The sequence below is a fragment of the Panicum hallii genome, chromosome 5 (genome assembly GCF_002211085.1).
Source record: "Panicum hallii strain FIL2 chromosome 5, PHallii_v3.1, whole genome shotgun sequence".
NCBI lineage: Eukaryota > Viridiplantae > Streptophyta > Magnoliopsida > Poales > Poaceae > Panicum > Panicum hallii.
The window spans coordinates 55,603,674-55,630,271 of record NC_038046.1 but is presented as its reverse complement, the minus strand read 5'-3'; the positions used below and the strand labels follow the sequence as shown (position 1 = coordinate 55,630,271).

Sequence of the window (26,598 nt, the reverse complement as noted above, 5' to 3'; positions counted from 1 at the left end):
CACGCTCCTCACAGCACGGCCCGAGGAGCTTCGAGCGTGTTTGGGGGATGTTGCGGCAGTGGCCGCATGCGAGGAGCGGCGGTCAAGTGTTGGCGCAGCTAGCGGTGAGCAAAGCGGAGGTGGAGTTACGGCAGCATGGCACGTGCAGGCGCGGCGGTGGCGTGGCCCCAGAAGGGCTGTCGTGGCTGTGGTGCGGGAATATCGCGCCGTGCGCGTGCAGCGAGGGGTTGAGATGCTCCGAGCGAAAGCCCATGGCGGCATCCTTGCTGTGGGATGACGGCGGCATCCTTGGATGTCGTTTTCCCCGTTGGGGGCATCATTCTAGAGCTGCAACCCTGCTGCACGGGGGTTCTCTGGGTGAAAACCCTATCCAGATCCTGGACGAGCGACGGCGGCACCTTTGGCATCGTGCCCTCCTTGGAGGCGTCGTCTCTAGAGACCCAGCGCTGTTGTGGCGTTGCCGGTCTTTGTCCATGGCGGCTTCAGCCGGTGTCGATAATTCCGCCACGCGACAAGCTAGAAGGGTGTTGCCGAGCCCGAGTGGAGGCGATGGTGGTTTTGGTGGCGGCCAGGGGTTGTCACATGGTTGACGATTGGCTGCTTGTAGCGGACCGCGGCGGTTGGTGTTGCTTGGCAACGGTCAGTGCGGCGTGGGACTGCGTTGGAGGATGGCGCTTGTGGCAACGGCATCATGGACGACTAGGCTTGCAACGGACCGTGGCGGGTTGCTTAGCTTGGCTGGGGGCACCCGGTGCGGTACAACGTCGGAAGATAGCGCAAGCGACTTTCTTAGCTTGCTGCTATGGCGGCGGTGGCTAGGTGCGAGGGTGAAGCAACGAGGCGAGTCGACTTGCGGCGATGGCTTGGCTGTTTCCTAGAGATCTTAGGGAGCGGACCATCTTTGCTCTCCACCTCGACGGCGACATATGAAACGGATCCAGGGCGTGGAGTACCGTGGCGGGCGTGGCGAGGCCCCCCGTGCGCGGTGTTTTCCTCAAGGCGATGAGAGAGAGGTGGAGTCCAACGACAGATGCGGTGAGGCCTCCGCGTGTTGTGTTGTCATGATGGCGGCTACGAGGCAGCCTATGAGTGGCCCGGATCCGGTATTTTTTTTCACTCCGTTGGGTGGAGTGTGATGTTGCAGCGGCATCGCGGCGAAGGATCCTGCATGGCGGTGGTCTTCTTGGTGTGGTGGCGTGTGCCTCCTTTGACTCCTATCGACGCATGGTCACGCCTGAGATTTTGACGACTACAAGAGTGTGGATTGTGGTGAGTGCTGCAGTAGTGCTTCGATTTTGCTCCCGTTGTCGAGTGGAGTGGTGGTTTTGTTGATTAGAGTTCGAGTGGAGTTGTGTGGCCGTGTTGATGTCCCAATCCAACCCGCCGCTGTTGTTTTTGTTGTTGTTTGTTGTGCCCAGTTTGAGCGTTATTTTTTTAATATAATCAGCAGCTCTCCTGGTTCGTAAAAAAAAGGATAATTCTCTCCAATCGACGCAGTTCCGCTATTGGAGAATGTACCAAGTCTGTCACTGATGCTTTTTTAATTCTACAATGAATCTCGCAGCTGGATTGAAAGTCACCGAGACAAGAGTAGGCGTGTGAAGCGGCACGAGAGAAATCCAGTTTACATCTTTAAATTATCATAATATTTTGATTTTTCAACCTTTAACTATAAAGTAAAACAAGGAATATCCAATTATTTAAACCGGATAAGTTTGACCATTTATGTAGTTTCAAAGGTGGGTTTGTATTTATTTTTTTAAAAAATAAAAAATTCTAGTTAGATAAAATTAAAACTAATTTATTTTAAATAAAAAATACGAAACTAGTATCAAAATTTTTATAAAAATGCAACATATCTATTCTTGTTCTGTTTGTATCTTATTTATTTAAAAATAATAGTATAACTAAAAGCAAACAAATTCTAGGAACATGAAAAAAATTAGATCTGAATAACTAACAAATAGAGTGCCAATAGATAAGTTACATTTTTAGAAAAATATTTTCGCAGTTTTGTATCTTTTTAATTTAAAATAAATTATTTATAAATTTTTTAGTTTAAACTTGAATATTTTTAATTTTCACAAAATAAAATATCACCTTTCAAACCACCCAAAAGGCTAATTTTATCCTATTTCGACATTTGGATGCCCTCCGTTATCCGATTTTACGGTTAAAGGTTGAATATTGGACTAAGAGCATAAATTGGATTTTTTAATATTTTAATTCTGCGGACAATGGCACACCGGTTGATCAAGCAAGGAAGATGGCTGACCATGCGAGCTTGTCAGTAGAAGCGGCCAGCCCCGTAGAATTGGCTTGGGATAGGACGACAAGACGGAAGAAGATCCTAGAGCGAAGCTGCATATAGAGCAGTGTTGCCAATGCACCCACGAAAAATAACAAATACTTACTACAATCAAATTTCCACCACTTACGGGAGATCAGTAGAGCACGCTTTGTTGGTGACGACGAACGAACGATGCACGCAGAGCCGGCCGGTCCGGTCTGCAGCCCTGAGCCTGCAGCTGCTTCGCGAACCCACCACCAGACCAGACCAGCAGTCCAGCACCCCCGGTGTCGCCGCGAATGCAAAACCGTGTGCTGGCTCGCTCGCTCTGTCGCCCGCGGCGCCGGAACCTGCTGCTGCATCCTCTGCTGCTGCTGATTCATGCGGCCCTCCCCCATTTTTTCCTTCGCTCCCAAGGAACCAGCAAAGCTGCAGACTGCAAGCGCAAGCCGCGGAGCAAGTGAATCCCCCCTTATCTCTCCAGCAAGTTACAACCAAATCCATTTCGTCTCCAAAAAAAAGCTGGACAAGTCCGCGCCTGCAGCTCGTAGCGGCGATATTTCTTTTTTTTCTCTCTCTTTTTTCTGGACACGCGACGGCGAAGAGATCTTCTTCTTCTTTGCCTCTAGGAATCCGAGCTATCCGATCGGCGATCGCCCAAGTCGGCGATTTCAATCTCTCTATTGTACGGGCAGAAGGGTGGTGCATGCATCCGCTCGATCGAGTTGAGTTCGTGGTCATGGAGACGCCGCACCGGGAATCGGGGGCGCCGGTGTAATCTTACTTTTAATCGCCACTTGGTCGCCGGTGCCGGAGCGTGTAGTGGCGCCGGCTGTATCCGGCGGTGCAAGCAGCAGGGCCACGAGAGATAGTCAACCATGGTAGGATAATGTACATCGTATCCGCACCTACTGCTCCATCTGTTGTCATGGAGGTTGTAGAACCCCATGGTTTAGCTCTTCACATGACATGGTTAAACACAACACAATGTTCCATCTTCTAGTTTTAGCCTTTCAGGCTCCTTCCACTAAATTATACTCCCTTGTTTAGACATAAAAATATCCATTTGGACATTGGCATAATTAACAAAATACTTCTTTAAACACGAGTTTTGGCTCGTTATGAATGTATTTGTGCCTAATTGTAACCAGGTTATGGTATTTTGGGACCCGCTCGTCGTGCCACTTCGAAAAAGTTCGAAACAGCATTGGTTATCAAAAATATAACATGCAACCTAATAAAAAAAAAGGCATACTTTGAGTCTTCGTAAATGGAGGAGGGTCAGGACTATACTCCCTCGGTCCCTAAAAGAATGCAACTCTCGTTCAAATAATTTTTAGATTAATTTATACAAATATTATTAATATTTGTATTATAAAATAAGTATAATTAGATTAATCATGTAATATATTTTTATACTAAATCTATTTCGAAATATAAATGTTAGCTTTTTTATAAATCTGATTAACTTTAATATTATTTGACTTCTCCGGAAGTGAGAGTTGCATTTTTTTTGGAACGGAGAAGAAAAAAGAGGAGGGGGTGATTAAAAATGCTACCATGCTAGTCTTTTCGAAAAAAATGCTACTAAGCTACAACCTAGTGGTTACAAAAATCTCAGTAGCACCTCAGCTCTCATTCTAACGGTACTGTACTAAGTGGTAGGCAACGTTTTCGTCGACAACGAGGCGTCTACGGTGACTTCGTTAGTCTTGAAGATTTGACAGCTCAATATTTAAAGATACTTACCCGTATTCGTAGGGGTGAGTGTACTTATGTTACGAGTGTCCGAGTTCAATTGTATAATTATAAAAAATCATGTCCTCATGAACTAACCCGCGATAATCAAAATCACGGGAAAACTTACCGGACTTACCAAGAAGATGGGTGTGACATAAGAACAAATAAATTGAATTAACTAATCAAGGAGCCACGGGCCAAGGGTGGTGCACGGCGCGGTGCACCGAACTAGGACGTCCCGGCTAAAGATTTTCTGGGTCCCACTCCCCCATGGCTTACATGGGACGTTGCCGACCGCGCGCACACATTTCTCGTAGAAGCTACGGAGTAGTGCGCATTTTTCTAGTAAGAAATTAAATTGTATAAAAAACGTGACAAAAGGAGTATAAAAATTGGAAAAGAAACATAAAGGGGGAGGAAAATACTGGGGGGCCCAAAGCAACGGCCGACATGGGCCACCTTTATAAACAGGAGCCCCTCCCATCGTTATCACCGGGGCCATGAGCCTATGATACATCCTCCACCACCGCAGTCCACGCCGATCGCCATGGCCGCCACCCCACCGGCGCCACCCGCTCACGGCGGCCGCAATGGCAGCTCCCCGGCCCCGCCTTCCACGGAGTCCTTCGCCAAGTTCTTCGAATCCTGGATCTCCGAGCAGTCCCGCGACCTCGCCGAGCTCCGCGCCGCGGCGTCCGCGGACCCGGCCACCCCGGAGGCCGACCTCCGCCGCCTCGTCGGCCGGGTGCTGGGCCACTACGAGCACTACTACCGCACCAAGGCCGCGGCGGCGGCGGACGACGTGCTCCGCATGTTCTCCCCGTCGTGGATCTCCACCACCGAGAACCTCTACCTCTGGTGCGGCGGCTGGCGCCCGACCGCCGCGTTCCACCTGCTGTACACCAAGTCCGGGATGCAGCTCGAGCACCAGCTCCCCAACTTCCTCAACGGCGGCAGCCTCGAGGGCGACCTTGGGGACCTCGGCGCCGGGCAGCTCCAGGCCGCCGACCAGCTGCAGCGCCGCACCATCACGAGGGAACGCGAGATCGAGGACGCCGCCGCGAGCGCACAGGTGAACCAAGAAGGATAAAATAAATAAATTCTGCAGTCATTTTTTTTCAAATAAAAAAAAAATCTTTGGTGACCTGTTGAGCGCGTGCGTGCAGGAGGCGCTGGCGACGGCGAGGATGGTGGAGCTCGCGGGCGGCGGCGGGATGGACGCGGAGGCGATGGAGCGGGAGATGCAGGCGAAGGCGGACGGGATGAAGCGCGTGCTGCAGATGGCCGACGCGCTGCGGCTGGAGACGATGCGCGGGGTGGTGGCGCTGCTCCGCCCCGCGCAGGCCGTACACTTCCTCCTCGCCGCCGCCGAGCTCCACCTCGCCGTGCACGACTTCGGGCGCCGCAAGGACGGGCGCGCCGGCGACGCCGCCGCGCTGCCGCCGCCACAGCCGTAGCGACGCGTGGCCGCTGGCCTGGCCGCTTGCTTGCTAACTGTTCGCTCCTCCACGGCCCAAGCGGCGCATGGCTGCCGGTCTGGTCAGCACGAGCTGTTGGGATAAGGCTCTGACCAGTTGTTTATTTTGTGTTCGCGCGTGTGGTGTGCACCTGTGCCATGTCTGATGCCTCTGTCTCTTGGTGTTCGTATTGTTGGGGAGCGTGGACTCTGATCTGCCAAATCGAACTGTTTTGTTCCAGCAGAATTTCTGCCTTGCCGGAGTAGTGAAACAGTAGTGTTTAATTTAATCAGCGGTTTGCTAATTCTAAGATTCCGCTGCAGCAATGGAACATGCGAATTTACCAAAGAAGTCGTCGACTCAAAACAAGGCTTAAGCTCTACTAATTCTTTCCTTAGTCTCTATCGTGCTACATACAATGTGACGGCAGAATTGATCAAAAGTCAAGACCACTATTGCTGTTTGTGCAATGGGTCAGAGCTCAAAAGTATTAGTTACCTCTGGTAAAAAAATGTTGACATTCAGACATGCAGGAGTAGCACAAGAATATCGTAGTTTTTTTCCCCCACTAGATTACATATTTGGGTCTGTGCTTAGTTGGAAACATGATTTCGGCTTCAAATCATGTAAATTACCAGCGGATATTTTGAAAAACAAAAATGCAAGCATTCTCCAAGAATTGAAAAACAGATGGCAACAAGAAAAAACAACAAAGGGAAATGGATAGTATTTCAACTAAGCCCAGAGCGAAACAAAACAACAAATCGCAACACCTCGACCCAGGATTGCTATGGGCTGGTGACCTGCTGTTTTGTGGGGGGGTATAGCCAGATGAACCCAAAGCCCAACTACATGAAGAAAGAACAAGACATCCGGCCCAATTTATTATAAAAAAAGAGAAGAAAGAAAAATATTGTGGATCACTTGGAGCTACCTGCAAAAAGGCTGCCCACTGCTCACATAGTATCTCGCGCGCACCACCCCACCCCACCCGTCTCCGGCGACGACCACGCCGGCGGCCATGCCGTCCTCCTACGCCGCCGCTGCGGCCGGATCCTCATCCCGCAAACCGAACCGCAACCCCACCGCCGCTGCCGCGGCCGGATCCTCATCCCGCAAACCGAACCGCACCCCCACCCCCACCGCCGCCGCAGCCACCGCCCGCCCCCAAGCGCCGTCGCCGTCGCCGTCGCCGGCACCCGCTCCCCCGGCAGCGAACCCTAGCGCGGCCTCTGACTCCGATCCCTCGTCCTACTCCTCCTCCTCCGGGGATGAGGCCGATCTCACGGCCTCCGACTCGGCGACCGCCTCCGTCGTCTCCGCCTACCTCTCGGTCGCCGGCGAGGGGGCCGACCTCTCGAAGGTCGGCATTTTCCTCTCCTCGGCCGCGCGCCGCCGATCGCCGCCGTGCCTGATCTGCTTCGACCCCATCCGCCCCTCCGATCCAGTCTGGTCATGCTCCTCCTCCTGCTTTGCCATCCTCCACCTCACCTGCATCCAGTCATGGGCCCACCAGTCAGCCTCCGGCGCTGCCGTGCCGTGCCCAACCTGGGGCTGCCCTAAGTGCCGCTTCGCCTACCCCAAATCGCAGACTCCGACCTCCTACCTCTGCTTCTGCTCCAAGACAGTAGACCCGACTCCGGACCCCTGGATCCTCCCCCACTCCTGCGGCGACGTGTGCGGCCGCCGCCTCAATGCAAATCTCGACTCCGGATGTGAGCACACCTGCCTACTGCTATGCCACCCGGGGCCGTGTCCACCATGCCCTGCTGTTGTCCCTAATGCTCCCTGCTTTTGTGGGGTGCGCCGGGAGCCTCGACGCTGCGCACATCAGCGTTACTCTTGTTTGGGGAAATGTAACAAACGTCTTAGCTGTGGACTCCACCGGTGTCCAGTGAATTGCCATGACGGGCCCTGCCCGCCGTGTGCAGTGAGGGGAAAACACAAATGTGAATGTGGAGAGACAATGGAGGAGAAATTGTGCTCTGAAAGGGTTTTCCAGTGCAAGAGGGAGTGTGGTGGGATGTTGGATTGCGGGAAGCATAGGTGTGAGAGAGGGTGCCATGGGGGTAGGTGTGGCGAATGTCCACTTCGAGGTCGACGCACTTGCCCATGTGGGAAGAAGGATTATCCGAAGTTGGAGTGCGATGCAGAGGCTGCCACATGTGGGTCTACTTGCGAGAAAGTGCTTGGTTGTGGACGACACAAGTGCCCTGAGCGGTGCCATCGTGGTCCTTGTGATGAGACTTGCCGGCTTGTGATCACAAAGTCCTGCCGTTGTGGGGGTCTGAAGAAGGAGGTATGCATCTTATACAGCACATTTGTGAAGGATAGAATCATCAAAAATGCAAAACTCAGTTTAGATTTTAGAGACAATACGAGCATTGGTTCACTTAATGCGAAAATCAAGTGATAATGCTCTGAAATTTCGTAGGTGATTTATGTAAGTGACAATGCTCTGAAATTTCGTAGATAATTTATACAAGTCTTTTAGATCAATAGTTTTGTTACACTTTTATGCAAATGACCTAACAGAGTAACAATTAGTTAAGTAGTGATTTCTCATTTTCCACTCTCCTCAAATTCAGCAAGTATGTTATGCTACAAGCAATTCCTATAATATTAGTTTTGTAGCTCGTTATGTATGCTTCTATGCTATTAATTAGTGAAGTACTAGAATGCAAGTTCTTAAGCTCTCTTGTTCATGCGATGCACTGCATCAGGTGCCATGCTACCAAGAATTGACGTGTGAAAGGAAATGTCAACGTTTGCGAAACTGTGGCCGCCATGCTTGTAAACGACGTTGCTGTGCTGGCGATTGTCCACCCTGCTCTGAGGTGCATCTTTTCTCTTTCTTTCTTTTCCTATGGTATTAGATGTCTATCAAGCACTAAAAGAAAGATATATCTTTTTATAGACTTGTGATAGGAAGCTCAGATGTGGGAACCATAAATGCCTTTCACCATGCCACAGGTACTCTCAACCCCAAATCAGTTTACATTTTGAGTCATATGCTTGCACAGCACACTTCGCCAAAATGTCGATTTTCTAAATGGATGCTTCCTAATGCACAAATTTTCTTGGTTCTTCTGTTAACATCTCTCCTGTTGATTGGCAGAGGTGCTTGTTCACCTTGTCCTCTGATGAAGACTATTTCATGCGCCTGTGGGAAAACATGCTTTGAGGTGGAACTCGGTAGACTCCATTTCTGTCATTCATTTCCTTTGAATAAGTTATCTTTCTGCTGTCTGCTTCATTGGACAGGATTGTTTGCTATTTTTTTTCCAGGCCCATCACACACAAGTTAATCATTAAAACAAAGGGAAATGAACAAAACTTTAGAAGTGTCTCCTGTCTCAACTTCTGCATATTGTGTTACCATTTTTGTTAAGTTTATTACCGAGATCAAAAAGTGAACTCTATTGCAGGTTCCTTGTGGGACTGAAAAGAATCAGAAACCACCCAAATGCTCAAAGAAATGCAATATACCTCGCCTTTGCAGGCACAAGCTTGAATGCCGGGTAATCTTCTATGTCTTCTTCTACTGTCATGGGGTATAACCATAATATATGCACATTGGGTTCTTGTGGTAGAGCCTAGATTATCTTTATTTCAGCTTTTTGGCACTGTGTTTGTAAGTAATTTATGATGTAATAGTATATGTGGGGTGCTTTTCTGTAACAAATGGGTTCTCGGAATTAATATGATATTTAATTCCTTCCCTTAGCCCCACAAATGCCACTACGGAGCCTGCCCACCTTGCAAGCTGACCTGTGGAGAAGAATTTTCCTGTGGCCACATATGTAAAGAAAGGTATGTGTTTCACTTTCACCTACAATGGATGTGCATTCAATGGTGCTGGTACTTGGCTGTCTAGCAAGGTGTCACTTCCTCTGATGCCTTAACAATCTTCACATCATACTACACAGGTGTCATGGCCCTATTTCTCCTCCAAACCCCGAGTTCACACTAAAACCAACAAAAAAGAAAATGGAAAAGCAAATAGAATGTACACCTGGAACACCGTGCCCACCATGCAAAGAGGTGGTTTTAGTACCATGCTTTGGTCAGCATCTTGGCCAAGAACGCGCTGTAAGTTTTTGTTAACACCGTAGTTGTTTGGTCAATTTATTACTGCCCCCCTTTCCTGCTGGTGTGTGTGGTGGACGCACTTTTGTATGCAGCACACAGATGCCTGCTTGCAAACCAGAATACAGAAAACATACACTTCCCTTCTGTTTCTTGCAGATGCCTTGTTCCAAATGGAGGCCGTTTCCCTGTCAAAATTTATGTGGGAATCCTCTTCTTTGTGGCAACCATTATTGTACAAAATCTTGCCATGTGTTAGAGGTCCCATTGAATCAACCTGTAGGAGATCCAATAGTATCTGTCAGTAAAGAGAATGCACTTGCTGAGCCTTGTGAACAATGCGATCTTCCTTGTCAAAGGGTTTGTTACTCTCTTTCATATACAACAACTTTGGTTCATTTTGTTTAATTTAACAAAGCTTAATATGAAGAAGCTATTGCAGTTTTGTATGCCTTTAAGCTTGATGCAGGATATTGACTCTAATGTTTGTTTCAGGTTAGGGAGCCTCCTTGTTCACATCGTTGTCCTTTGCCATGCCATCTGAGCGATTGTCCACCATGCAAAGTCCTTGTTAAAAAACCATGCCATTGTGGTGCTATGGTACATGCTTTCGAGTGTGTGTTTTTTAACAACCTAAAAGCTAAAGAACAGCTTAAAGTAAGGTCGTGTGGTGGCCCATGTCATAGGTCAGTCGCTAAACCTCTTCCTGGCTCCTAACTGTTTCTGTTTTGAAGTTGACTTCTCTGTTACTAAACTTGAACACAAATTTCCATAACTTTGTTTATACTTTATCAAGTATTTGAACATATTTTTTGAACAGGAAGCTACCGAATTGTCCCCATCTGTGCTCAGAAGTATGTCACCCTGGTACATGCCCATCGGTTGATCAGTGCATGAAAAAGGTATGTTTGAGGCTCTCAACATACATATTCAGACTTTCAGAGTGTTTAGTGTGGAACAACAACCAGTAATGTTCAAGTGGTGCACAGTGCTTAATCTGTGGTGCTACAATACTTTTCTGCTGGAACTGTAGTCCAGTGAGAAGTTCAATATAGTGCAAAGTTTGTTTGCAGTTTGAACCTTTGGTTAAATTATATTTGTTCAATCATACTTATCATACTGACTATATGATATCTTATACTATCTATCAAGGTCAATGTACGTTGTGCATGCAACACGCTGAAACAAGAGTGGATATGCCAAGATGTCCTTAAGGAATACCGTAATTCTGGTCGTGATCCAAAAGAAGTACCTAAAAGTCAGTTTGGAGTTGGCTTGCTTGCTTGTGGCAAAGACTGCAAGAAAAAGGTGAAGGTGCCAGATCCTGAGTTGCATCTCCGTAAAAGTCAGGAGACCAAGGTACTGTACCCTATACCTTTAAATACAAAACCTTGTGTCTTAATTCTGTTGTTCTTTGCAAATGTTTTTACCACCAAGCAATCAAATTTGTAGCTATTGGTGAAATTTTTCTCATTTCCTGTGATTTTCCTTATAGAGCCCTGCTGTGGAAGTTGCAAATGTGCCCAAACGCAGGAAGCGACGTGACCGCGGACAAGAGGTTAAAGTATCAAAATTCCAGGTGTGTAGTGTAGAATACAAAATGTGCTGCTTTCGTTGAAATCTGTGCTCCTTATAACGGATTTTATATTTTGCAGGAAGTCAAGGCCTATGTGCTGAGGGTGCTACTGATTATTTTGCTATCCATAATCATCGCAGCTGGATTGTACCTGTTATGGAAGGGTATATTCCGGCTTTCTGACTGGATGAATGAAATGGAGGTGCAGAGGGCTAGACAGAGGCATCCGAGGGGTGCAATGTTGTAGGAAAAAATTAGAGTTATTTTGCACCTAGCAATCAGTTTCGATATTTCAGTTCTGGAGGATTGGAGTCATGGTAGTGAAAGGTGTCACCGTTTTGTTTCTCACCTGTATCATTATATTATAAATTATTTACTGTTTATATCATGTATTGTTCTTTTTACGAGTGTGTATTGTTGTAAATGAGCATATTATACAACCAATATATACTTGATTTTAACCAACTGTATTTCTGCTAAGAACATCTGTGAAGTACTTCCGGAGCATCCGTTAAAGCGATTTAACCAACTGTATTTCTGCACTACATGCTGCCAGCGTTGCTGATTGCAATAGGCCCATAGTCGTTTGTTTCAGGCTATTAAATCATACTTGTGTTTTTTCGTGATGACAGTTGTATTTTGCTGAAAATGTCATCTCCAGTACTAGGATAACTTGAGACACAAATCGAGTTCAAACTTTGAAGGAACCTCTTTGAAATTCCATAAAATTCCTTTCCAAGTGAATTTCATTAAACTCCAGGCACGCATACGGAGAGCTCTTCAAAATCCATTTTTCCAGGTATATAAAATCCATTTCTTTAGCAAGCTTTCCTCGCGTGTCCGGCGCTCCAGATCGGCTCGGCTCTGCCCCCCATGCGCCCAGCGGCCCACCCCATCTGACCGTCTCGCCTCGCCCCCGCACCAGTGACTCGACTCCTTCCGCGAACCGCCACCGCCACCTCACCCACCACCTCGCCGGAGATCACGAGAGGAGCCTCGCCGCTGCCCCCCCCCCCCGCCCGCCATGGGGGACGCCGCCTCCGGCCGCGGCCACGTCGTCTACCCTCCCCGCTCCGCCGAGGACATCTTCAAGGACTACCGCGCCCGCCGCTCCGCCATCCTCCGCGCCCTCACCCACGGTCAGTGAACTCGACTCTCTCCCCCTTTCTCTACTCCCTTCGCTCCCCGAACCCTAACCCTCGTCCCGCGGGGACCTGACCGCGCCCGATTGCTTCCCTCGCTCGCAGACGTCGAGGACTTCTACGCGCAGTGCGATCCAGGTGAGTTGCGCTCCGGCGCCGCGCCTCTCGATCCCGACGCGATCACTTCCCTGTTCCGGGCGAGCTTCGGTGTGATTGATTTGGGTTGGGGGTGATGTGGGGGTTGAGCAGAGAAGGAGAACCTCTGCTTGTACGGGTATGCGAACGAGGCGTGGGAGGTGGCGCTGCCGGCGGAGGAGGTGCCCACGGAGCTGCCGGAGCCCGCGCTGGGGATCAACTTTGCGCGCGACGGCATGAACCGTCGCGACTGGCTCGCCCTCGTCGCCGTCCACTCCGACTCATGGCTTCTCTCCGTCGCTTTCTACTACGCTGCTCGGCTCAATCGGAATGACCGGTACGCTGCTCCCGACCAATCCCCGCTGCCTTACTTCTCTCATCTTCGTGTTTCTGTTGGGATTTGATGCTGCTTGAGTGATCTGGTGATGGAAATTTTAGAAGCGTAGGTTGTTTTTCCCCTTTACAAAAAAGGATTAAATGCGCAATTTCACAATGGACGAACTGGCATTTTTGGAGTATGTGGCCAGTTTGTTGATCTCATAGAGAAATAGTTTTGATCGCATGGAGATGCCATTCTCGGTTGCCTATAATGTTACTAGGATGTATAATTTTGATAGATTTTTCCATCCTCAATAGCATTTCAGCTTCTGCGCTGAGGTGAAGGTAAAGTCAATTGACTCTCTTAGCAGTAGTTCTGACGCAAAGGGCACTGCTGTTGATGTATTCTGCGATAGTTTAAGTGTGGTTCGAACTTCGGAAGTCTTGGGTTGTTGGGGGTGCTTGCTTTCTAAAGAAACACTACGACAGAGACTTACACAGGCACATAAAGCAGACTTGTGATAAGTTTGGTTGTTTACCGTGAGTTGTTGGAGTAAGCAGACTTTCATGGCTTTCTGTGATGTCGTGATGATACTGAGTTGACTGAGTCTTGAATTCTGGTAGCTGCATGCTTTTACTGAAATCTTGTTACTTTTGTGGATCAACAACTTCACACGTATCTCAGTGTTTCTGTGCTCTATGTCTGTAAACAGTGGTCCCAGACTGCCAGTGTGGACTTGTGCTAGTTGAAGGCTGACTTCAATGTTTATCTAGTACTCCCTCCATTCCAAATTATAGGTCGTTTTGGCAAATTTAGATACATAGATTTTGCTATGTATCTAGACACACTGTATATATAGATGCATAGCAAAATCTATGTATTTAGATTTGCCAAAACAACCTACAATTTGGAACGGAGGGAGTATCAACTTTCAAAAGGCGCTTTGCACAGGAAAAGTAATATTTCGTGGAAGCTGTGAATAGTTTTCCACTTGTGCATCGATATTTTGTGTGAGCTGCTTGAAACATTTTATGAGATCTTCGGTTAATTAGTGGTGTGTCTTGGTTCCTGGATACGTCCTACTCCATAACAGTTAAAGGTTACCATTCTACTGTAAGCAAATTCCTGACCTTTTGTTAATGAAAGGCGTTTCATGCTTAGAGCCTGAACCTCTTGTTATGGATCTGGAGAATCAGGACTTTTTGTGCCAATTGTAGTTATGGAATTTGCACCTATGCTGATATTCTCCATTATCTTTTCAACACCTCTTTTCCTGCACCCCACCCAGTTCGTGTAAGCAAATCTCCCTCTTATTCTGAGAAACCTCTAATAAGTCTACATCTTGTATAGGAACTTGATTTTTCTATTTTTCTAGATATTTTAAGGTCAAAACAGTGAGTAGCCCCCAGTTTCATTACACCAATTGTGCATATTATTTTCTTTTTTTGCAAAGAGAACCAACAAATAAGTGTGATTTCATGAAAGCTGCATTTCATCAATGCAAACTAAAATAGAATACACTTTTCCATGATTATGCTAAAATATGTGCAATGCTGATGTGCTATGGAGAGCCTAGGGTGCAGTTAATTATATTTACTGAAAAGTAGAGCTTATGTGACTCTAGAGGTTTGTGGAAAAATAACACAAACAGCATATCTGACATCGACGACCTGTTATCTTAAATAACTTCTGTATACTTGATTTTTATGAATATAAAGTTCTCAGGTTATGTTTTGCAGTGCTGCATTTTTCGTTTCTATGTTAATTTCCATCAGAAATGATGTGTATTCGTGCACATGCCCGTGGTATTTTAGTATCTGCAATATGCAGTTCTTTTTTTTTCATGCATTACTCATATGAATACTGTAATCCGTATGGATACTGTATCAGCAACTTGGAGGATAACGGTCTTAAATCAATGTGAACCCACACTAGCATGTTTTTTTTTTGTTCCTGTTGCACCAAGAGTAGCACCTCTCAGATTAGGCCTTCTGATGCCTTCTTCTGTGGATTGGCACTGTCAATAATCTGGCTTGTTTTCCCCAGTTCTTCTGTGTCAATTCTTTCAATGATGTTAATATTAGCACTGTGATCTTAGTATTGTAAACACAGCCTTTGAATAATTATTTTTGTGTAAATTTGAAAGGTTTTGTATGCTGCATTGCCATTAGTTTGTTTCATTCTCTCTATTCGTAGGATGGCCTATGTGCTGATATCTCACTGTTTTAACTGTCATCCAATAGGAAGCGTTTATTTGGTATGATTAACGAATTGCAAACTGTTTTTGAAGTTGTCTCCGGTGCGAGACAACAACAATCTAAGGAGAGGTCCAGTATGGACAATGGTGGGAGGGCCAAGCCCTCAGTAAAGGTAAAAGATATTTGTTATTGCTGCTACCATTCTTTTTATCTACATTTAACTCATTCTCATTCTGCAACAAACACATGAACCACAGATAGAAAATAACGGAAAAGCATCAGAAGATGCATACGGAGAAGATGACAGTGATCACGGTGAAACCCTATGTGGTACCTGCGGTGGTATATACAGCGCAGATGAGTTCTGGATTGGGTGCGACATCTGCGAGAGGTGGTACCATGGCAAGTGCGTCAAGATAACTCCCGCCAAGGCAGAAAGCATAAAACATTACAAGTGCCCGAGCTGCAGCTCCAAGAGGGCTAGGCAGTAGCAAAGCTTATGGATGCCTCAGAATGCCGGATGCATGCTGCAGTGGCGGCATTGCGAAGTTTGCGGGCAGGAGAAGGCTGAGGATCCATTTACAAGATTAGAACTATCTTTGCTATCTTCGATGTACCTTATGCTTACTTTACCTATGATGAAGCTAATGTGAGGAAAGATGAGACATTTGACAACCAGAGGCACTTGAGTTGAATGCCCCTAGATAAGTGGGGTGAAAGAAGAGGAAACCTGCGTGCTGTATTGAATAGAGCTTGTTTATGTCACCTTTACGGGTCGTTCTTTTTTATGACGAATGGCAGCAGCCTTTACCGAAGTTCTTGAATTGTAATACTGCGCAAGCTCATGTGTGTGCAGAATTCCTGGCTTATGCTTATATCCCTCTACATTTCTATCCTCTGTTGCTACCGCGGAGTGTGTCTATTGCTGTCTTTTGGTCAGTCAGTGATGATATTAGAAAACTACATATGTCGTGCAAAATCACATGCACGTACAAAGACCAAAGGAAAAGCACGGAAAAAATAGGAGCATAGAGCAAAAGGAACAGAGAAATATATATTTACATTGAGCCACTGTAGCACGTAATTTGTAAACTGCTTTGCGATTTATTTTTGAGGGAACGCTCTACATTCGTTTTCGTGAAACTTTCTGATTCTTTCTGTTGGGAGGCTATGCTGCAAGACCAACAGCAACAAGGTTGAAACACTGCCGCATGACGACGGCCGTCGCGTGGCAAAGCAACAGACGGCTCGCTTCTTCAGGTGACCCAACCACCTGCCGGAATCAGCACAAGGGGAAACAGGCCGTTGTCTAACATCTGGTGCAGGACTGGGAAGTCCATACAAACGAGGTGATCTGGAGAGAAGGGATAGCAAGTAAAATGGTACCTGGCAGCTGGCGTAGAACTTTGAGAATGCTTCAGATAAGCTGTACAGGTAGCCGCACAAGTAACGTGGAGACGCATCGTCGCAGGCCTGCTCACTAACCTAAACAAACAAAAAGATGTACCCTCTTTGTGCTACCTGATAGTGCTAGAGCTTTTACTGGTATGACTATCTTTATGTGAGACGATGTAGTTTCGTTTTGTAATATAGAAACTGGAATTATTCTAGATTCCAGGGCTCCACACACGTTCGGAGGGATGCTTCTGTTAAGCACACTTGTGATATGTCAATCAATGGTCAAAAGATGCTTCTAAGACCTTTTCAAATACTGATACGGCCTAAAATAATACTAATAGACTAATTGGGCATGTGTTTACCGCCCTATCCCCAACAAATGCACTTACACCATACACTTACCGAGCATGCTTAAACACTGTTCTCAAATAAAAACAAAACATATCCCACGCATCAGATTTTACCCCAAAAGAAATTAGGCAGCTTGTCTACTATCAAGCTGCTTTTCAAAATCCATATCATCCAAGCCAAAATTAAAGACTATATCCAAACCAAAGCATTCCTGCCAAGACTCTTCAACAAAAGAAAAGTTCCTATTGCCAGGTAAAACCAGCCCAGCTATTTAATGGCGCGACCATTCCGTTTCATTTGTCCTCATCCTGACCGTTGTCACCACCGGAGGAGTTGAGCGCATTCAGCCTCTCGACAAGCCTGGATCTCCTCTCCTCATGCGTAAGCTTCTTGGGGTTGTATCTGTATCATAGGATAACAAAGAACGCAAGGACATTCAGATGACGACTACGACCTTAGAGCGCGTTTGCTCCGAAACCGACTGTTTCATGCGACCAGCTTCATACCTCTTGTGCTCCTTTGGTGATTCCTTTGTGGATTTTGCCACGCTAGGATCAGCACGGATTGCAGCATGCACCTTCTTGTAAAGAGTCTCCACATCATCTGCCTTGATGCCCTTCTTAATATACTCGCTGAAGTGAGATTGGTACTTCTCAGACTCCTCCTCAGCCAGTGTCTGAAATCAAGATTAGAACACTGTAAAGAGCTGACACACGCAACTATCCTGTGTAATAACCAAAGAACAGTATCTATTTATCTATTTATAGGAATAATAAAATAACATTGTCATCAACTGGCGAAAAGTTTCAAAATTATTAATGAACTGTACCTTGGCAGTCCTTATTTTGATATTTTCATGTAGTAAGGATATGATCTAATAACATTGGACCAAGCACTAGAACTATCATCCACTACAGGTACAAGTTTCACCCCACCCCACCCCACCCCCCATCCCACCACACACACAGAAAAAAGAAAAAAAAGGAGAAAAAACAAGAATGCAGAGCTAACCCTCATGTAGTCCGCAACATAACCACCGTAGATGTACTTGTGGTGAACTTCTGCATCAAGCTGCTTCTCATCCTTCTTGAAGCCAGCAAACCTCTTGTCGCTGTGGGGAATGTCAAGACCTCCATCCAGTGCTCCCTGTTGGCAGGTTGAAATTGCATCAAAGACAAACTTCAAAACTGATGGCATACCATGGAGAGTAAATATTTTGTGTTTATTAAGAAAAATAAAGTCTATAACACAAGAAAAGAAAAAAAGTTTGAGAGTTGGCCAAGGCTTGCTGATTATAAATTTTACAAATATAAATAAAAATGTTGGTCAATTGATTGTGCGTGCATGTCAGTTGATAATGCAAAATTAATCATCCAACATTTAAGCTTATCAAGCTGGCAGATGCATAATAATGACCTAGGACCCTACTTTACAAAACCAAAAGCCATATTTTGCCTATATAGTGCTGGGCTGCATGTTGCAAAACTCTCGTACAGTTTTGCAGTACTACACAGCTGAACACAATATTATAGGAGAAAAACTATATCATGTTCACTGTAGTTAGTTATTGAATACCTTAAGGGCACCAAAGACACGGTTGCCAGTTGTAGTCCTAATAAGACCAACATCCAAGAGTGCACGAAACGGCCTCCTGCCATCAGCTGGCTCAACAGAGAAATCCTCACCAGTAGCCTGAACATGGAAGTATCCATCATAAGATATCTCTAAATTGGGCAAAAAATCACCTAAGTTAATTTGAAAGGTGGTGGAGAGGTCAACCTCAACATTGCCCTCATATTCCTGATCCAAATCACGGAGCTTCAAAACTCGGCGAGCCAAAAGAAGTCCAGTGCAGTACGCTAAATGTAGAAAATAGAACAATTCAGCTCAGATGGTCCTCTCCAATGAAATCCACAGCAACAATAATCATGTTGGGTTCCAACAAAAAAAAATTCATATAGTTTGTATCTACCTGCAGCATAGTTTTTTAGGCCAACCTCAAGTCCATAACGTGGCAATTCGTGTGAGTAGGCTGCGGCAAGGACCATATCACCAGCAACGCTTGCAGACACGATTTGGGCAGTGATATCCTTGTTGGTCTGTAGCATCTTGTTAAGGTAAACAAATGTGTAATCGCAAAAAAAAAAGGTACACAAATGTGTGTGTCTTTTTCTTTTTTGAAGAAATAATATGTGTGTGTCGACGAGTAAATATAACTAAACACATAAGCATGCTATTATATTGAAGAGCAGAATAGAGACGAGGAAGCAGCCGAGACAGTAGTATAGCTGTAGAGGATACAAATCTGACAACAAATCGGTACTTGGGGGTGTTGTACTTATTTTTGTCTTGGTTGATGAGCCTAATCCTGGCTCTGTAGTCGGTCTTGCCATCTGCAGAAACGTAGACATAGTAAGGAAAATAGAAAGAAACAAAGAAAATCAGAAGTGGCGGTAGCAGTTGGCAAGATAGTTATTGTACCCCTTCGTCTCTTGAACTGGACTTGGAAACGCTTGAAGTAGGCATTGGCCTTCTGGGTCCTGACGAACACCTGTCGTATTGAGAAGGGATGGTAATGAATGTCACAACACAAGCAAGTAAGCATAGATCTGACTGACATTGTGTTATTAACAGTGCAGTATATATGATACAGACAAGACATGATCTCACACACGGACATAACCGTCGATCGGCAGGTTCATCGGATTAATGGGCGGACTTGCAATCAAGTGGAATTTTAGCAGGCCAAATTAGAACAACGAGTTGCAACGGATCAACTGGCCGGAGAACATAGATACGGTGCGTTCCTTCACCGTAGTATAAGAGTATATAATCAAAGTGTTTGGGAAGGAATGGGCAGTTGCAACGAGAAGAAGCTAAACGGGTGGGTGATTGAATTTTTGTTCCGGCCGGTTAGAGCAGGAACAGGAAGAGGGGTAGCTGATATGTTACCATGTCGGTGGCGGCTGCGTGAGACGACGGCGATGAAGAGGAGGAGACGAAGCAGACGACGCCGGCGATTGGAAGGAGAAGAGGTGCGTTGCTGTTTTATTTCCTGTGCCTACTGCGACCAAGAAACCCTCTACCCTAACCAATGGGCCTTTGATAAGTGGGCTGCTTCCCTTAATTCAGCCTATCAAAGAAGAGAAAGAAGAATGGGAACTGGACCCAAGGCCAGGTTTTAGTGGGCCCATCAGGTAGGCTAAACGGGGCAAGCGCCAGGGCCCAGATCCACTGGCCCGTCTACCCCTCTCTTCCTTCTTCAATGCTGGCGCCGGTCGGGGTGTGAGGCTAAGATCTCACCGTCGGCGAGGACGTGGTCGACGAAATGCGCACGAGAGAGAAGATTGACGAAACGAGTATACTCTTTAACGAATCGTCGATCCCCCTCCCCTCCTGATGTCTACTTGATCTTTAACTCTTTCCAGTCTCTCCGAACCTTGGACTTACTAAACATGTCACCGGCGGCGCTCATCGCTGTAGCGCACAGCATCAGTGGGCACAGCCGCACAGGAGCATGCAAATCCTGGCCACCCTCACCCGAAAGCTAGATTCTCCTGAAACAAATGGCTGCCACAGTCTCCGTGCACAAAATTCATCATCACGAATCAGATTCTGTGCACAAAGCTGGAGCAAAAGAACAGGCTCAGTTCCTAGCTTTCCCCCGCCGCAAGCGCTTTATACCGTCTCGCCTGCTGACATCGATCTTCTGGACACATCTCACCGGCCGTCCACCGCGGCAAAAGTCAGGATGGTTACATTCCCTCTGCGTTTCCTTTTCAGGAAGGAATCGTAAAGCGGCTGCCTCTCGGAACAGCTTGTTCATCCACTCGCGCCTCCTGGTTCCTCTGCGCCTATATATGCCGCAGCCATCAGCTGAGCTTTCATCCCACAGCGCGCAGGAGATTTTCAGGCAGGCAGGAAGACGATGGGGGCGTCGCCGTCGCGGCATGAGACGTCGTCCGACGACTCGTCGCGCGCCGGCGACGGCCGCGCCGTGGCGGTGGCGGCAAGCAGCGCCGCTTCCGGCACCGGCAGCAACAGCAACCAGGCCCAGTCGAAGCGGGCGCCGGCTCCGCACATGTTCCACGAGATCGTTGCGCAGGAGAAGACCGCCACCGCAGCTGAGCTGGAGGATCAGGTGCACGGCGCAGGGATCTACCTGGCTGGGAAAACAAAGGTAAAATTCACCCACGAACACTCCTGAATGATGAATCTTTGGTGCTTGGCTGTACAGAATCGTTACAGCTGCAGTGTTTGTGTTGGTGTCACGATTGATTGATGCAGAAGTACTGGGTGCACGAGAAAAGCAGGTGCAACTGCTTCATGCTGTTCCCCAGAGGGCTGTTCATCTGTTGGAGTGAGGACCCCAGATTCTGGAGCTGGCATCCCCTGAAAGAAACAAGGTAGTGCTCTGCTGCAGAAACTATCTTCTTTTTTTGACGAACCGGCACGAGATTGTGCGTGCCAAAAAAAGAGACAAAAGGCTAAGGCTATGCCCGAATGAGCAATTTGGCTATTGTTTTCAGGACTTGTGGCTGTACAGTGACTGACTCTTTTGCTCTGACCTGAACCTGACATGTCTAAACGTCTGATCAGTGACTCCGAGATCGAGGCGGTGTCGCTGCAGAACGTGTGCTGGCTGGAGATCCACGGGAAGCTGGAGCTGTCCCACCTCACGCCGGGCGTCAGCTACGACGTCGCCTTCGAGGTGATGCTCACCGAGCCGGCGTACGGGTGGACCGCGCCGGTGAACCTCCGGCTGAAGCTCCCCGACGGGACGGTGCAGCAGCGGAAGGAGAAGCTGCAGGAGAGGCCCAGGAACCAGTGGATGGAGCTCAAGGCCGGGGAGCTGAAGGCGCAGCCGGAGCAGAAGGGCGAGGTGGAGATCTCCTTGTTCGAGTACGACGGCGGGGAGTGGAAGAGGGGGCTCCTCGTCAAGGGCATCAAGGTTGTGCCAAAGGAGTGATTAGCATTTTGTTTGAGGGTGGTCCTTAGCTTTTGCGTGCCTGTCAGGTGTGTTAAGATCAATGGGATACGTGGAATAATAAAAGGTTTGTGGCAACTGGCACTACAAGTTTCAAGCCTTGAAGGCTGAATAAAACTTTAGTCTTACAAAGCAAAGTTTTGCACTCCGAAAGGTCGAAGTGCATGTGGCTCTTGAGTCTTAATTGATGGTGCAGAACTGCTGAGTGATGGGCTTCGTTCTGTACCAACTCCATCACATGTTGACCGAATTTGATGGTTGTTCAAAAATTAAGGATGCAAATGGGTATCTACCAGTAATATTTTTTTAAATCAGCTAATTAATTATGGTGACATGCTTGCTCTCGCGCTGCAGTCATGCACCGCGGCCACCTGAATCCAGGAAAAAATTTCTATGCAGGAGGGCTGCAAAGCGCCCTCCGTGCAGCACCACTCCAGATTCCAGTTCTTAGTTGCCGGATTGATATCGTTCTCGAATTCTCTCGTTGTATTGAGCACCTACACGCCACCCATCTTGAAAAGGAGGAGAGAATGGGCTAGTTGGATTTGCATGGATTTTTTGCCCAAAGGAGGTTAAAGGATTTTTCTAAGTTTACCAAAAGCACTAACATACTTCTGAAAACTCATTTTCAACCGGAAACACTTTGCAGCGATGTGAGATGCAACAAACAAATTTTGTAACATATACTGATTTATTTTAGAAAATAGCAATACAATTAATTGGCTTACTTTATTAACTAAAGTTGGAAATATATAAAATCATGAAAATACTTTATTTTGTTAGTGCTATTTCATCACATCCCAAAATAGGAATTTTAGCGTGCGACAAAACTTCGATGTGTGCGGCGATCCTGATTATGGGGTTAAGGATTGCAAAGACCACAAGAATAAGCATAAAAAGTCTACAATTTTTGCAAATTTATAATTGGCAATTTTGCAGGGAAAACGTCCGACTATGATAATTTACCCACATTTTTTTCACTATGTGACTCGCTTGTTGGTGGATTGACATCTAGCTCAATATATATGTCGGTGCTGACATATAGTTATTTTTTCCTTATCAAGTCACAGCATCTTTCTCCATGGTAATTGGGAATGGGACACGTACTCACATCCTTCTTTCGTGGTGTCAGTATGGTTGGTCTGAATTTTACTTAAAAAAGATCGTGCAACATGTCCCTCCATCAATTAGAATCTTGTTAGCAGTTCTCTTTCATGGATGGCTATAAGATGGTTTTTGGGAGCTCTATATACATATCTAGTTGTGGGTGACAATGAGTAATAGGCGTTTCCTAGACAGTGGTGTACTGGTGTTTGGTCTATCCTGTAGTAGCAATTTGGATGTGGTCCATTACTAGTTGAGTAAGGGTGAAAATCTTTTATCCCTCAAAATCGAGGATAAAAATGTAAGCAGATGTCATGTGGTCCTATCTCTTAAAAGTGTGTCATATGTATGTGATCCCGTCTCTTGACAGTTCTGGGCAGTGCGGCTTTGGAGTATGTGGTGTTACATATGTGAAGTTATATCCCTTATTTAGGATAATTTTTTATATATTTTATATGGTATTGCTTTTATATATGAGATAGATGCGTTTGCTACTACTATGACGATATCCCTTCTTGACATGATAAATGTCACAATTTACTTTGTGCGTTTTTGTGTAAATTAAAATAGGAATTGGTAACAAGTCCATCACCTATTGCCATCAATCAAGTAGAAAAACACTTCTGTGAAAGAGCCTGTAGCCTGGTGATCACAAGAGTCTCAGTAGCATCTGAGGTCCTGAGTTCAACTCCCCGTGGGAACAAATTTTCTAGAATTTAATGGTGTTGTGCTTTCAGTAGTAGGCGACGTTCCCGTCGACAGCAAGACACCTGTGATAACTTCATCAATCTCGAGGATTTGCTGGCTCAGTCTCTCAGAGATGCTCATAGAAGTAAGGTTGCGTACATGTATTCATAGGAATGAGTGTGCAAACGTGCTCGTGAATGTTTGCGTCTGGACTGTGTTTCCAAGAAAGAAGCACTTCACGAAGGAGAACTTGTTTTCTACGGTCGTGAAGCGATTCCTACAATGGTTGGAAGCTTCCTATGGCTTTTGTCAAGGTCCATCCGCCCTGGGCTTGTGCCTACAGCAACAATTCCTGATCACAAAGGAACCTCTACGGCCGCCACAAGCTTTCTAAAGTCATCGATGGATTCAGCTACGCCGTGATGGAAATTCATACTCCACAGAACCTTCGATATTATCATACTACTTTTCTAAAAAAATACAATTCTAACTTATACTGAATCAACTTTATTAAATTTGGTTAATTTTGTAGAAAATATTATTAACATTTATATTTCGAATAGATATATTATAAAAATATATTTCATGATAAATAAAATCATAATTATTTTGTATAATAAATAATATAAATAATATAGATTTTGTAAAGATTATGATAGACTATATCTGTGACGCCCTGAAAATCCGCCAATTTAAATCGCGTTTATCGTTTAAAAATGTTCATCGTCAAAACCCTAAAATAACCCCTGCCCCACAGCGCCCGGCGGTCCGACGACCGCGCAAGATCGCTTCCCGCAATCGGCGCCGACGCAATTCATTTCCCCCGCATTGCGCGAATATCGCGCGCGTGGCCGACCGGCCGCGGTCACCGCCGCGATCGGCGCCGACGCCCCCTCCTCTCTCTCCCTCTTTTTTTTTCCTCTTTCCTATTTCCCTCTCATTTCCCTTTTCTTTCTTTCTTTCCTTTCTTTCTTTTCCTTTATTTTCTTTCCTTTCTCCCTTTTTCCCTCCTTCTCTTTTCTTTCTTTTTCTTTCCTCCTCCTTCCCTCTTCCTCCCTCCTTCCCTGCCGCGCGCCCGAGCGCTGGCTGGCCGCGCGCCTGCTCTGCCGGGCCGCGCCGCGACGCACGCGCACGCGCAACGCGTGGCCGTGCGCCGCGCCGCGCCATCCGTCGCCACGCCCTCGCCCTAGCCCGCGCCGTGCCGCGCCGCGCGCGCACGGACGCCGCGACACGCGCCGCCGCAGCCCTTTCCCCGCGCGCGCTCGCTGTGCCCCTGCCGCTGACGCCCTGCTTGCGCCGCACTGTGCCCGCGCGCGTGCCGAGCCGTCGCGTCGTCCCGGCCTCGCCGCCCGCGCCGCCGCTCCACGACACGGGCACCATTAAGGTGCTCCGCACCGCCCGCCTGCCCCTCCTCACCGGCCACCACCGCCGCCCACCTTGGCCGCCTATAAAAGGGGCCGGGGAGCACCCCGGCACCCCCACGACCGCCACCGCCCGCCCAAACCCTCGCCTCCCCCGCTCCAGCGCCGCCCCGACGAGCCGCCCTGCGCCGCCGCCCCTGCCCCCGTAGGCACGCCCCCTCACCGCGTCCCAAGCCGAGGTAAGGCCGGGGATGGGTCCCCCGCATCTCCCTCCCCCTTTTTCCCCCACTCCCGAGCCGCCACCGAGCCCCGACCGGCCGGCACGGCCACCGCCGGCGCCCTCCCCCACCCCTCCTCTGTTCTGTGCGGGAGGGAGGAGGAAGAAAGGGCCTTTTTCCCCAAAACCACCTCCCTTTCCTGTATTTCCCCAAAGAAACCCCCCCCCTTAGGAGCACCCCTATCCACCCATTCTTTGCAAAAGAAACCTCGTCCTTTTCAATAATTCAAAATAAACCCTCCATTACACAAACCCATTTGTACTTGACATCCTTTAGCGTGCCCTGCGTATTTCTAGAATTTGCAAATAGGCCCTTGCCCCCTCCAGACACTTACGAATAAACCCCTGGAGCCCTGTTTAACCACCGAACCCCTTTAGCTCGTCATTTTATGTGCGAAACGACCTCCGATTGACCCGAAACTTTACCACTCTGTTTCTAGTATAGTTTTAGCCATGCCATTAAGAAACCACCCAAAGATATCACCCCTAACTCCGTAACTAAATTATTTCCGATTCAGGCCCAACGGTAAAAGCTTTTAGTTCTTTCGCTTGATTGTATGTCTGTTTGTTTGCGTCATAGGACACGGAGTGAACGAAGAAGTTCCCGACTGCGACCAAGCAACCGAGGACCAGTTCTGCGACCCCGAATCCGAGGGACAGTACTTCGATCAGGACCTTCCGCAAGGACTTGACGATGGCAAGTTCAACTCCGCCCTTTGATGCATATTTTTGTCCTAGTTTTTATAAACACAACACAGTGGCCTGTTTTATAAAATTGCATGGTTTTGCGTGCTGTAAACATGGTAGGATAGCCACCCTTGTCGTGATAACCATACCTTGAACACCTGATTTTATAAAGAAAACGCGTGTGTGTGGGAAAGGATAAAATATGGTTTTGAGAAGTGAGTCAGACGGGATGGATGGCATTTCTGTGTGAAATGCCGTTGGTGTGCTCGTACCTGTGTGGTTGAGCGTGAAAGGGAGATATCCATCTTGTCACCCCTAAGGATCGAGTTGATGTGTCGTCTCACCTAGCTTCCTGTCGTGCAAACCACTTGACCGTTGTATGGGCAACGGCTTAGCCTAACCCCACTAGTTAGTCTGATAGCCATCAGGAGAGCTGGGAGCAACGGGTGATCAAGGAGACGGGATAAGCTCTGTGTGACTTATGCCCCGGTTAAACCTCGGTATTAGGTCGGATGACCCCTTGATAAATCCCGTGGTGGCTAGCCAGGTCTAGCTAAGGTTGGTAAGGGCTTCGATGGGATCTGCACCGGCACTAAGGTGTTCGTGCTGCGGTACCCCGCCTGTGGGTAAAGTTGCACACCTCTGCAGAGTTAAAATCTATTCGAATAGCCGTGCCCACGGTACTGGGCAAGTTACGGTGTGGTCACATAACTAGTGTTTCTCTCTGGGAATGGTTAAGCTGGTGTGAGTTGTTTGGAAAGTATCCGGCAGTTGTGCCGTGTGCTACGGCGGACAGGGAG

At 47.3% G+C, this 26,598-nt stretch overlaps 5 protein-coding genes across 5 annotated transcripts; 4 read left to right on the top strand and 1 right to left on the bottom strand.

Moving 5' to 3' along the window:
- Positions 1 to 4,511: 4,511 nt before the first annotated feature.
- Positions 4,512 to 5,732, top strand: LOC112895997 (protein DOG1-like 4). The gene is made up of 2 exons (XM_025964032.1): positions 4,512 to 5,102; positions 5,197 to 5,732. The coding sequence occupies exons 1-2, from the start codon at positions 4,539 to 4,541 to the stop codon at positions 5,485 to 5,487; spliced, it is 855 nt and encodes a 284-aa protein (XP_025819817.1). The 5' UTR covers positions 4,512 to 4,538; the 3' UTR covers positions 5,488 to 5,732.
- A 684-nt stretch (positions 5,733 to 6,416) lies between these two features.
- LOC112895996 (NF-X1-type zinc finger protein NFXL2) lies at positions 6,417 to 11,617 on the top strand. The gene is made up of 13 exons (XM_025964031.1): positions 6,417 to 7,786; positions 8,211 to 8,324; positions 8,405 to 8,460; positions 8,606 to 8,672; positions 8,916 to 9,008; positions 9,215 to 9,300; positions 9,417 to 9,579; positions 9,736 to 9,936; positions 10,072 to 10,262; positions 10,397 to 10,478; positions 10,729 to 10,935; positions 11,072 to 11,155; positions 11,232 to 11,617. Exons 1-13 carry the CDS (start codon positions 6,509 to 6,511, stop codon positions 11,397 to 11,399), a joined length of 2,790 nt encoding a protein of 929 aa, XP_025819816.1. The 5' UTR covers positions 6,417 to 6,508; the 3' UTR covers positions 11,400 to 11,617.
- A 383-nt stretch (positions 11,618 to 12,000) lies between these two features.
- Positions 12,001 to 15,761, top strand: LOC112895998 (PHD finger protein ALFIN-LIKE 1-like). The gene is made up of 5 exons (XM_025964033.1): positions 12,001 to 12,291; positions 12,400 to 12,432; positions 12,544 to 12,766; positions 14,992 to 15,118; positions 15,204 to 15,761. The coding sequence occupies exons 1-5, from the start codon at positions 12,177 to 12,179 to the stop codon at positions 15,435 to 15,437; spliced, it is 732 nt and encodes a 243-aa protein (XP_025819818.1). The 5' UTR covers positions 12,001 to 12,176; the 3' UTR covers positions 15,438 to 15,761.
- Positions 15,762 to 16,872: 1,111 nt separating this feature from the next.
- LOC112892834 (60S ribosomal protein L5-1-like) lies at positions 16,873 to 20,170 on the bottom strand. The gene is made up of 9 exons (XM_025959946.1): positions 20,135 to 20,170; positions 19,177 to 19,246; positions 18,997 to 19,088; positions 18,668 to 18,794; positions 18,475 to 18,554; positions 18,271 to 18,387; positions 17,707 to 17,841; positions 17,202 to 17,371; positions 16,873 to 17,097 (listed from the first exon to the last, which is right to left on the bottom strand). The coding sequence occupies exons 1-9, from the start codon at positions 20,168 to 20,170 to the stop codon at positions 16,989 to 16,991; spliced, it is 936 nt and encodes a 311-aa protein (XP_025815731.1). The 3' UTR covers positions 16,873 to 16,988.
- Positions 20,171 to 20,563: 393 nt separating this feature from the next.
- Positions 20,564 to 21,819, top strand: LOC112894268 (lectin-like). The gene is made up of 3 exons (XM_025961916.1): positions 20,564 to 20,875; positions 20,983 to 21,101; positions 21,295 to 21,819. The coding sequence occupies exons 1-3, from the start codon at positions 20,624 to 20,626 to the stop codon at positions 21,662 to 21,664; spliced, it is 741 nt and encodes a 246-aa protein (XP_025817701.1). The 5' UTR covers positions 20,564 to 20,623; the 3' UTR covers positions 21,665 to 21,819.
- Positions 21,820 to 26,598: the final 4,779 nt, after the last annotated feature.